The 12,608-nt window shown below is 41.3% G+C and overlaps 1 protein-coding gene across 1 annotated transcript; it reads left to right on the forward strand.

Moving 5' to 3' along the window:
* Nucleotides 1-1,370: 1,370 nt before the first annotated feature.
* On the forward strand, nt 1,371-11,858 carry wfs1a (Wolfram syndrome 1a (wolframin)). Its single transcript, XM_054779630.1, has 12 exons — nt 1,371-1,450; nt 2,043-2,435; nt 2,598-2,677; nt 4,096-4,240; nt 4,329-4,502; nt 5,121-5,198; nt 5,276-5,412; nt 5,613-5,750; nt 5,823-6,068; nt 7,236-7,514; nt 8,202-8,365; nt 8,489-11,858. Exons 2-12 carry the CDS (start codon nt 2,225-2,227, stop codon nt 9,666-9,668), a joined length of 2,832 nt encoding a protein of 943 aa, XP_054635605.1. The 5' UTR covers nt 1,371-1,450; nt 2,043-2,224; the 3' UTR covers nt 9,669-11,858.
* The last annotated feature ends 750 nt before the right edge of the window (nt 11,859-12,608 follow it).

Raw genomic sequence — 12,608 nt, forward strand, 5'->3', positions numbered from 1 at the left:
GGCGGAGCTACGGGGTGGCAAGTGTTGGCCGTGGCCACCCTTGGTCACTCTCCGGCCACCCTGGTGGCCACCCGCATGTCTGGGGGACAATTTTTACAAACGCGGCTCTGTGGTGCAGAACATTAGTTCAGCCTAACCACAGTTTCTGCTTTGACGCATTTCAATGCAGCGCACAACTTCCCATTTGGAGGAGCAATACAAATGTCAATAAAAAAGTTAACTTTGGTCGGTTCTGGTCAAGTTTTCTTACTATGTTGACTTTGACTAAAATTCTGAAGCATGATTCAGCACATAAACATGTTAATAATGGAAGCTCTCTGTTGCAGCATGAGTGGGCATGTAAACCAAGGATTCTAGTGTTAAAACAGGAGTGCCGATCGGCATCCACTTCCGTATTATGCCCTGCGCGGGTTTGGCCGGCATGATGGGGAGCAGAATTCAGAAACTATGCATTGAAAACATGTCCTCGGCACCCTGCTCAGCTATTATTTGCTCTAATAGACAGTGCAAAAGCAGTGGCAGAGCTATGGCGTGGGCAGTGGTCACTCTTCGGCCACCCCACTGACAATCTAGACATTTAAGTTATCAATTTATTGCCACCCCTATGTGAGTAATGGTCTCACCTTGGCCACCCCAATGAAAAATTTCTGGCTCCGCCACTGGTTGGTAGCATGTGGAATCTCAAAGTTGACCAACTTTTTGGCTTATTGCCACAACCTTCCACAATAAACGTGCAAGGCATGATGTTTAACCTCGCGTTAACTTTTCAAAACTCACCAACAACAGCTGCAGATGCAGTAGGTAGTATACCGCTCGGCGGTGGCTTGAGGCGTTCTGCGTGAGGCTGAGACTAACGAAGCGTTGTGTTACTTAAATAAAATATAAAATATAGTTATTGCAATAACTATATACACACAATGTGTTCTGCTACAATATCAATATCGCTGTAGGTTTTTTTTAGGGCTTTACAGTCAAAATAGGTGTGTCCCATGACATGCATTGTCAGCTAAGAATAAAAGCCAAGAATAAATATACTTTACATTCATTCATCCACTAATTTGTTGTACTGATGCTGCATGACAGAGGAGTTACTTAAAATAGCTACACCACTTTAAAATATTAACTTGATTAACTCTTACGTAACCAAAGATAAAATAAAAGCATATTCTAACAATATCTAATCTAAAGCTAAATTTGATCAATACTCAGCTATTGTATCAGTATGTTTATTGTACAGGCTGCTGTATCGTCTGTAGTAAGTTTTGAAACATGAGCAAACTAGCAAATCAGATTAACCGAAAACATGATTGGCGTTTCAGTGATCCTATCAACGAAGAGTTTATTTTCAGAGGGCGGGTCGTAAAGTTGCTACCTTTAAGGACCTCAGCGTCTAAAAGAGTGAGAGATTGGCGGTCTCGGCTTCTCAGAGCTGTCTTCGACAAATCTGGAGGTATTTTTTGCTTTTATATAAGAATAAAGTTTGTGTGCTGTCTCGGTGGAGTTATAATTGCTGAAAGTTTTAGACATTGCTTGGGTCGGCGCCGATAATGGACGTAGAATTATTGCACTGCAATAACATAAACTGTATCTCCACTCCATGCTTGATTCCTTTAAATTACTGTAACTGCTGCAAAGTTGCTTACTTCAGCTTGTACGGCATGATGTTACGATATACTCACTGGCCACTTTATTAGGTGCACTAACACAAGAGCTATATAACAAGTATGCCTTTGCAACTAAAATAATGCACAGTTTTGATTGACACTGTGAGAGAGGCTTTAACAGCATGTTTTTGTTGTGGCTGTAAATGGGTTATACTGTTCGGGTTACCTATAACTACATGCACATTTGTCAAGTCAAAACTGGGCTTTATGATTCTTGCAAAGACACAGCGGTTGCTATAGACCACATATTAGATTTCATTAGATTGTGTACCTAACGTTTAGCTCATCAAGTCTAGTTCATGGCTCTTCTGCTGAATGTTATACACAACATGTGTCCTTATATGAAATACGTCTACATTTCTCTTGCTATGATTGTAGGACAAACGAGAGGACGACTTCCTTTATATGCCAGCCACCTTCAACACCTAGGGGTCATGCACTGTCTGGGATGGTCGCCATCTCCCAACTCACGCTACAAGTCCTCCTTCTGTCTTCAATAACCTCTCTTCTGTTGCTCCCTCTACATTCTTCAACCCCACAATCCACTGATCTCTACACTGATGGAGTCCACTCTCTCTGCAGATGCGGACCCTAAAACTGCACCATCGACATCATCATCTCCAGACCCTGCTTCTAGCCCGGGCTCTAACAACACCCCTGCATCCTCCACTGCTACCCCTAAGAGAACCTTTGCTTCCATAGCCCAGCGAGTGATCATACAAGAAAGACTTAGAAAAGCAGAAGAGGGAGATGATTCTGATGAAGAAGAAGGTAAGAGGGTGGGATTATGCAGGTTACAGGGCAAATACTGCTTGTAACAACCAACAGTCAAGAAATCTCAACTGAACTCCTTGCATGTATTCGCTACTACTGCTATAAGCTACGGTATAACATAGCTACTATACTGCAAGATCTTCCTGTCTTCTCGTCCAGATGAAGAACCAGAAGAAGATGTATCTAAGGAGCAGATGGAGGAAAAAGCCAAAGCAGGTGATGCCAGAGCTCAAACTCGGGTGAGTGGAGGCACATGCTTGCAGACTGATTTTTGGCATTGTTTTTGTTCAAGCTGGTTGACACTGTCTGGCTGTGAGCGGGTGTCTATTTTTATCCACTTGCAACATGATGCCTGGCTCCCAGTGTGCTACACAAGATGCTGATACGCATTCAAAACAAGCCCACAAGTAGGGGTATATTTCTGTGTATGAACTGGCTTTCCAAATAAATTAGGTACCCTACTTGTACAAATGCTAGTGTAGGTAATGACAGTATGGATTGATGAGGAAATGGCTCAAATCCCTTGTGAATGGCACATACCTGTACTGTATGCAAAGCAGTGCATCATCTATTTGCGCATACCAAACACTTAAATAACCACAGAGGGTGTGGGCTTAACATCCATAGGATACATTCACAATAGTTCAGATTTCTAGGATTTAACGCAAATAAGGTCCACCATATGTTTCCTCGGAAAATATATTTAATAGTGTGAGGAGATACAGTTGTTATAAATTGTCAGTTAATATTAGCAAACAGTGACCCGATACCGTGCTGTGGCCTCTTCTGTCTCTGCAGAGGCATAGAGTGGGAGAAGACAAACTGCAGGAAAAGGAAATCATTGCTTCGGGGGGACATTTATAGCAGCCCTCACTAATCCCTTCAGACATTTGACCTGAAGCCATGTACCCCTTACTTCCCCTACTCCAATATAAACACCAATATAAATAAAATCTTCAATCTTAAACACTCTAAATGCACATAAACATCAAACATACTTATTTGTTCATGTAATGAACACAGAGCAATGAACAGCTTCATGCTTTGTCTCTTTCCTGCTTTCTGCTCCATGCTCTTTGCACTGTGCAGACACTGTGAGGTGTTCTGGCGCACTCGTAATTGTGAGGGTTAGGCACTAATTGTTTTAATTTTTATTCATGCACGCCCTGTAACACGTACTCCACTTTAAGATCTACAGGATTCATGGATTTTGGGTTTATTTTTTACTTTGGCTTACTTTCCTTCTATGTAATGGGACCCGTTTTCTGGAGAAAAGTATTCTGTCACCTGCTGTAGCTTGGGGGCAAAATATATAATGTATGTCTCAAATCTCACATTACCTGAATATACTTGGATATAAAATTAAATTTTTCCCAAGAAAATGAAAAAGACAGGTTGTGTTATATTTATTTAAGTGAGAGCTTTTCCTCTGGTCACTCACACACAGAGACACAGTGGAATAAGTGCCCCAAAGGTTGGGCAAGTTAGTGAACAATAGAGGAGGAGCTATGATGCTAATTTTAAGATAATGTTGATCAATAAAGCAACAAAAATATTAACCATCAGTGTTCGTCTTGTATTCGGGTATTTGTCTTGGTATTTAGGTTAAGGCCACATACAGTGAATTAATCTCCTTTACGTCTCTTCTGTCCATCAGCTGGGTCAGCACTACTTGATTCTCGCTGAAGAGAAGGACGCAGATTTAAATAATCGTCTAGCTGTTCATTGGTTGATAAAAGCAGCAAAACAGGGAAGAAAGGGTGCAGCAAAAGCCCTGCAGCGCTGTTGGATCCGCAAAATAGGTTACTGAGCCTTTACATATGTGCATTGTGTATTGCATAGTTGGGGATTTTACTCCTAAGGTGTTTGCTCTCTGGTTTCCACTATCAGGAATCACTACGGAGAATGAAGAAGATGTTCGGAAGCTGTCGGTAGAGACCAAGTTTGAGAGGGCGGTGCGTAAAGCAGCCATGATGATGTACTGGAAGCTGAATCCAGAGAAGAAGACAAAAGTAGCCATGGCCGAGATGATGGAAAATGTTGGACAGGTCAACGACCTGCAGGGTAGTATGCACTCACATGATACAATGCTGCACACTATTTGGAACAGCAACATCTATGGACCATTTAAGTCAGAGGTGTCCAAACGTTTTCCACCATGGGCCACATACTGTAAAATCAAAGATGCAGGGGGCCACTATGATATTTTTATACTTTTTTAATAAGCTTTTGTAAAAAGGCAAAAAAAAAAGTTTTATACTGCAACTATTTCAATTTCCCATTCATTGGTCCGACAACTCTGACATGCTCCTTTTTTCACGTCTCCTCTCCACTACTCACTGCTCCTCACCTTGCCCTCCCAACTACAGTGGGAGCCTATCAGCTGATGCTAAACAAGCCCAAATTCAATGACAGCCAATCAATGTCCACTGCAGGGTGTGACTGACCATTGTTTTCAACCCCCAACAACTGAAGCACAAGAAACCCAATGAATTTCATAACAAGGCAACTCACATACAGAAACAATAAAGTTTGAGATAAAACATTTGATTAAATAGATTAAAAACAAACACACTAAATATGACTGTAATTAACTAATCACAATTAATCTTTTAATTTGACAACCCTAGCCAGAATACATACTGAAATGCTTGCAAATCAGTTCTTTGGTCTACCCACTAGGGAGCCCTACAAGTCGGACGCAGGGCCCAACCTCAAACGAGACTCAGAAAGTCCTGGAAAACTTGGCCTGCAATGACAGTAAGTATGAAGTGACAAAGAGGTAGCATGAGTACAGCGTGCAATTACTTATTGTAAGCTACATTTTATCTTTTCAGGCAATCAGTTGGTAGACCTGGACGAATTTGTTGAGATGACAAAAAATTTGGCTCAAGGTATCGTTCCCTCGTCATCCAAAAATCGAAGCCAGGGAAGAGCCAAAACAGAAAACCCTACTCTTGATCATTATAGTGAGGTACAAAAAATACAGTACAACTTATTTTAACTGCCAGTCAAGTATAAAACCAAGTTCAGTGCTCGATATGAAAAAACATTACATCCACTACTGCTTGCTGAAGGCCAGTCAGCTCAATGAGTTTTTGTGGGGGAAAAATTGGTAGGATTCCCAATTGTGCTTCCTGCATGACAGTGGTTAGTTTTATCTGTGTGTTGAAGTGCAAGGCTGAGCAGGTCCCCTCAGGAGAGAAGAAGCCCCACAGAGGGTCTTGGGGTTTTGGTCGAGGGGGGATGATGCTGGACACGAAGCAAACTGGAGCCATTAAGAAAGCAATGGACATGAAATCACGCCTAATGGTATCTCATTCATTTTGCATCATTATGCGGAAGTTGGCATCCGTTCTTTATGTCTGTCTCTGGTCTCCTGAGATGCTGCACTATCCACTGGATACCGCGGTGGAGGTAAAGGAGCACCTGGTCGACTGGGCATCGCGGGCCGGCGTCCAGTGGCTGAGCACCATCATCCCTACGCAACATGTCAACACACTCATCTTCTTCTTCATCATCAGCAACCTTACCATTGACTTGTTTTCCTTTGTCATCCCACTACTGGTCTTCTATCTCTCCTTCATCTCGATGATTATTTGCACTCTGCGTGTTTTTCAGAGTAGCAAGGTGAGTTATTTTTGTTTAGGAATTGTGATAAAATGACCCTTGATTGTCTAGAAACGAGGAATTTGAGAGCTGAAAAGAGGTCAAGGTTTATTTTTCAGAATTTGTTCTGAACAGAATGTAATATGATCCAACATAAATAAGACAAATTACAGCCTGATTTGATGATACTTGAGTCTGAACACTTTAAATTGACGTTACATTGCTGCCAAATGTGTAACCTAGCATTATTATCATTCAAATGAGAGCAATTCAAGACAGATGCTATTTTAAAGATTTTTACCCATTGTTAAACATAGGGATTTTTTTTATGATACTGTCAAAGTGCGGGTACAAAGTAGCCGTATGAACAGAAAAATATTTACCCATCATAAGAACTACAAAGCCAAGTGCCAATTTTCTCAATTTTCAAGGAACGGCGAATGGACGATCCTTAAAAACCAACCTTATCTACCGCCGCAAAGTTCTGAAAATCAGCCACTGTCCCCTTTTGAGCTGCCAGAAGACAGCTAGCAAAAGAGCTAAGGCTAAAGCTACAGGTAGTCGCAGCAAAGAGCCAGGCAGCGATCCAATGTTAGCACTTATGAGCAGTGAAAAGAGCAAGGCTACTACGAGGAAAATGATGGAGTTCATGGCATTGGACGAGCCATTTTTGTTTGCAATTTATTTTTGGTAAGAGGCTCAAATCAGGTCTGCGGTGTAACCTGTTGTGTACGTTATGTTTGTTTTTAAAATGTGACGTTAAACACTAAAGGAACTGCGAAAGGTAATGATGTAGTTTAGTAGTTAGAACAGCAATTTTCTAAACTTTTCATTTATATTTGAGAGAACTACCTCATGTGCAGTTAAAACAACAACTTTCACAGGGATTGTTCAATGTTTTTCAACAAAATAAGATTGATTGATGAACATTGAAGGTGTATGCTGTCAGTTTTTAAAAATCGGTATCGGCCAAAATTGGATTCGGCACGTCAAGCTTTTTAAAGACCGGTGATCAACCAGAAAATTGTAATTGGTGCACCCCTTATAAAAACACAAAGGGACATATCAAAACCAAGGTTGCACACTAAACAAACCAAACCAATAAAACCTTACACTGTCTAAAATACTATTAGACGTAATAGTTATATATCAGAAATATTTTATTGTTAATTGCACTTCAATTTTCAGACATGGCATAACTTTCGAGCTCTGACGTCTCTCCTGACCCGTCTTGAACCTGGCCTGGATGTGGAGCAGGCAGAAACCGACTTTGGCTGGAATAACCTGGAGCCGTACCTCTATTTCATCTTTTCGGTCTTCTTCGTCATTTTCTCCTTTCCTGTAGCCGACAAGGGCTGGATCCCCTGTTCAGAACTATCCACGGTGGCCATCTTCTTCACGGCGGTCAGCTACCAGAGCCTCAGTCCCATGGCTGCCACATATGCACGCCGAGCAATGGTTATAGAGGTGAGAGAAACAACATGCAATTAGGTTGAAGACATGATGTCCCTGTAGCTAATTGTCAGTTTGGCAGAGCTTTATTTTTGTGCTTTATTTATTTTAGCTCTTTTTTAAAGCATCTGTCCACCCTTGGCTCCAAATAACACATTTTTACCTTAAAACAATATAAGAACACCACCACTCGCTGACATTTGTTACCAACGGTGGTTTCAGAGCACAGACTGTACTAAAAGGTCTATATTCTTTACAATTACACGACTCGTGCACAGGCACAACATGCCTGTAGTGTGCGTGCACATACACGTACACGCAGTCTCAGAGAAGCTCACCTCACCTTTTCCTTTCTGTGTGTTTTACGTGGGGTGTGGCTTGCAAGGATAGAGTAAATTCAAATGCAGACAGACAGCACCTTTAGGTTGTGTATCATGTCCATGAGGAGTTTTTTTGTTCACGAGTTCCTTCAGCAGCGACGATTTCAGTGCCTCTTCTCTCAAGTGGAGCAAAATAGTGAGGGAGATGAAAGATTTTCCTCACTTTTTGTGCTCAAAAACGGGCTCTAGAGACACATAATACTGTTAGTCATTAAAATGTTTATTGTGCATAATAGGGGACCTGCAATGATTCTTTAATCCAACCTGTCACTTAATGGTTGGAAAAAAATAACAACAAAAAAAAAACAATTTTCCACTACAGGTTGCGTCCTCTCTTTGTGGCCTGACGCAGTTCCTGCCAGAGAACATGACGAGGCTTGGCTTCCTGGGACGCACTTTTGCAACTCTGCCCCTCGGGAAGGCAGTAGTGCTACAACTTAGTATTCCCTGTCTGCTGTATGTTTACCTTTTTTACCTATTCTTCAGGTGAGACCCATATGGCCTGTTGGCTTTTAAACTGTCCTTAAAATCTAATGCATCTTGCTTAATACTGAGGAAATTTATGGAATTAACATATTTTCTAACTAACTGTTTTTTCCTTGCGATTAGCATGGCCAGAAAGCGTGGCTTCCGAGGAACATATTGCATCCTGGTACCCTACTTGGTGTGCTTCATGTGGTGTGAGTTCTCAGTGGTGCTTCTTCGGAATTCCACAGCTGTTGGTATAATCCGCACCTGTGTGGCCTACTTCCTCTTCCTGTTTGCGCTGCCTGTCCTGGCATTCGGCCTTGCCATCATGCTCCTCATCCAGCTCTTCAAGTGGTTCCTGGAGCTGGAGCTCACCAAGATGATTGTCACCTTAGTTGTATGCGCCATCCCTGTCACCCTGCGGCTCTGGACGCGCTTCAGCACGTCTATTCTAGATGTTTTCCGTGCTCTGACGCACCGTGGCCCAGTCAAACTCATCTTACTTTGCATCTCCATGGTGATCCTCTTCTTCTCCATCTATGTGTATCATGCAGAAGGTCAGAAAGTCTATAACTCCACCCTGACTTGGAACCAGTATAGCCAAGCTTGCGGACCGCCTGCCTGGCAATCCAAAGGTATGGCCAAGACACAGATCTTCTGCAGCCACCTGCAGGGACACAGGGTCACCTGGACTGGGCGTTTTAAGCACGTCCGTGTGGCTGAGACGGAGAACGGGGCGCAGTCGGTCATCAACATGTTACCAGTGTTTCTTGGGGACTGGCTGCGATGCCTCTATGGTGAGACGTACCCTAAATGTGAGCCAAAGAACGTAACAGTCACAAACCTAACAGCTTCCAGCTCCACATCACATCCAGTCTCGCTAGCCGTGCTGCTACGAATGCAGGAAGAGGAGGAGTTATGTCAGATCAAAGCCCTGGCCAAACACACCTGCCATGTCAAGCGCTTCGACAGTTACAGATTTCAAGTTACCTTAGGGATGACCAGGGATGAAAGCATTGAGGCAGACGACCCAGGAAGGGATATTGTGCTTATGGCCAGCCATGAATTCCGACAGGTCCTCTTCAACCTGAAACCGGGTAATATGGTGGAGTTCTGTACCAAGCTGGAGGGTCGTTTAGGAGCAAGGGCCCCGGCTTTCGAGTTGAAGGCTGTCAACTGTCTGGATTGTGTTTCGCCACTGTTGACTGGGGGCCGACAGGTGAAGATAGAGAGAGACTGGAGACGTACCACCATGCGAGCCCTGAAGTTTGCATTTGACTTTTTTTTCTCTCCCTTTATGTCAGCAAAGATCACTGGCTAAGAACACACCCAAGAGGGACACCAAACGCAAAGACTGAACCAAAACCGCTGTCACCAAAATGACAAAGTTGCGACAATGTTTACTTTTTGATTGTGGCTCTTCCTCGTTTACACTACAGTTTTTTACGTATGTCTTAAGAGTGGTAGGACACCAACCATCCTTCCATTTTCTATACCACCTGTCCACATTATGGTCACAGGCGAGCTGGAGTCTTCCCAGCTCACGGTGGGTGAGAGGTGGGGTAAATCCTGGACTGGTCACCAGTCAATCACAGGACACATATAGGCAAACAACCATTCACACTCACATTCACACATATGGACAATTTAGAGTCTCTAGTTAATCTAACATGCATGCGTACCAAACCCTTAACTAGTCACCTGTCAATCTCAGGGAAGTTTTGAAGTGGACACTCAGCGGGAATGCCTAAAATCAGCCACAATACTACTTCACAATGTTCAACCAATTCTCTTGAAATTTGGGGAAATTTTTAATCCCACAACAATTTTTTTTTTTTTACATTTTTAAAGATATTTGGAGACGATAAAGATAGGTTTGGTACAGTAATGGTAGTGGTATTGCTTTAGTTCATTTCAAACATGCCTAACAAAGACACATTAAAGGTCATCACATTTTTACAATTGCACAGTTTAATGTCCGACAAGGAGTAGGAAGTAGGAGAGAATATTTAATCCTACCGCTTCTAAATACTACAAGGGGCACTGCAGTTTTAAAGTTTGTAGTCCTAAAAAACGATGATATTGTGTTTAGTGAATACAGAATGAAGGCTAATTTAGGTCAAATATTGAATCCACTTTAGACTTTAGTTCTGCACACAACACAACAAAAGACCTCTTTACTGGAGACACAATTAAAAGGAATGTTTTTTTTTATTTTTTGGATAAAGAACTTTTTTACTTTATATGTCTGCATGTGTGTGTGTGTGTGCCTGTGAGTGTGTGTGTTTGCATATTTTCAGTATTTGCCTTTATATTTATATATCATACGGCATGTGATTGTAGTAAAGTATATTTTTCAGTTTTTTTGCTGCGTGGTCCGAATATTTTTTGGTCACCATTTATGTTGATCGTATGGCTTATGACTGCCTGTTAGTACTATTTATGATTTTAATGTTTTTATGTCACAAAAAAGGTTGAAATATTGTGTCAATCTGGAGTTTGTTACATCAAGTCACTTTTATTTATATAGCGCCAATTCACAACAGACGTTATCTCAAGGCACTTTACACATAGAGCAGGTCTACAACCATGCTCCTCATGCAATAAAGAGAACCAAGGACACATGAGCAACCACTTGGTGACGGAGGCAAGGAAAAACTCCATCTAGGGAAAAAACCTCAAACACAACCCACAGGCTCTGTGGGGTGCCTGTCTGCAATAATGTCTTAGCCAAGGAAGGAAGATGTAACTATTTTCACTTGTATAATAATTAGGGAAGATTTCTCAATGTGGCTCACTGCATAGGGTAAGTACTAGGAGAACCATGATGGCACTGAGTCCTAAGTTTCAAGAGAAAGCGTACCAAACAAATACTAAATAGTGGTCATTCCATATTGATAGATAGACAATGCTTTTTAAAATTGTATATTTTGCAATAGTACAGACAGTGTGTTTACACTAGCATATTTTCAAGGTTATATTTACTCATCTCATATGTCAATGTATGCCTGCAAGAAGCACCATTGGGGTGTATCCAGGATCCTCACTGCACATGTTTACTGTGACAATTATGAGTGGCTTATCTATCCAGTCATGGAATTTATCATCGTGTGCAATGAATATTAAAGGGCTTGACTTTTAAAAAGGCATGTTTATTCTCCTTGCTCTGAAAGTTATTGTTACTACAGCCTTGAATAAGGAATCCTAGACATTGGCTGCTTCTCATCCGTGCCGCATGCACCCCTTGATCCTTATTTGGGGGACTTTTGTTATGTCTGTTTCATCCGAAAATATTACTGTGGTCTTTCATTTACACTTGCCTATGGTCTTCTACTCCCCTCAACACTGTCAATATATTATATTAATACTATATTATATTAACTCGAGGTTCCAAGCAGAAATGTAGGTCAGGCTCAGAGGCACCGCCAGGAATTCTGGGCCCCTCCTTGTGCAGCTGTTGTCAACACATTTCCAAGAATGTTAACAGACCCAATAAGAGCTTTACATAATTCCAACTCTGAAGGTGTGCAAATGTCTTGCTTCTTATTGTTCAATACTCCCAGTATAATATTGACTGCTAGTTGTCCATGCAACAGTCTGCATATAATATGTGAGTCACTATTTGATGCAGGAAAACATAAATGTGCTGAAGGCCATCTTTTATAGTCGCACTGTCATTTTAATTATAAAATTCCAAAATGTTTTTACATGTACAGTACATTAACTTTTAAGTCTGCCAACAAGAAAATCAAGTTGGAATGGAATCATTATAATAATTTGAAAATCTATAATAAGTATGGATGTAAATCTGTTTGTGGTAAACAATTTGATACACAACTACAATAACCACATCAAATTTTATGTTAAAGGATAAATTTTGGAAATATGGGCCATTATTTTATTCAAAAAATAATATTCATTTAGAAATCTCCCAGTTTTTGTATGTTTAATTTGAGCCACGCATTGTCCACTTTGTTTGACGGTCCTTGAATGCACCATGTAACTTTGTCCCGCTGTACAGATAGACTACTATAATCTAGTTTTACCCTTTTTTCACCTCATATTTGGTCCCAAATGCTGATACTATGTGCAAATGCATAAAGCTAAGATTTGATGACCTTATTGAGTGTTAATGTGCATATTTGTTTGGTACACAACCTCTCTCAAAAAAGTCCAGGCGCGTTCTGGTCAATGATGGCTCTCTATTCATTTAGTGCTTTTAATTTGATGTAGTTCCTGGTATAATTTCACATAATAAATA

The sequence above is a fragment of the Dunckerocampus dactyliophorus genome, chromosome 6 (genome assembly GCF_027744805.1).
Source record: "Dunckerocampus dactyliophorus isolate RoL2022-P2 chromosome 6, RoL_Ddac_1.1, whole genome shotgun sequence".
Taxonomy (NCBI): Eukaryota; Metazoa; Chordata; class Actinopteri; order Syngnathiformes; family Syngnathidae; genus Dunckerocampus; species Dunckerocampus dactyliophorus.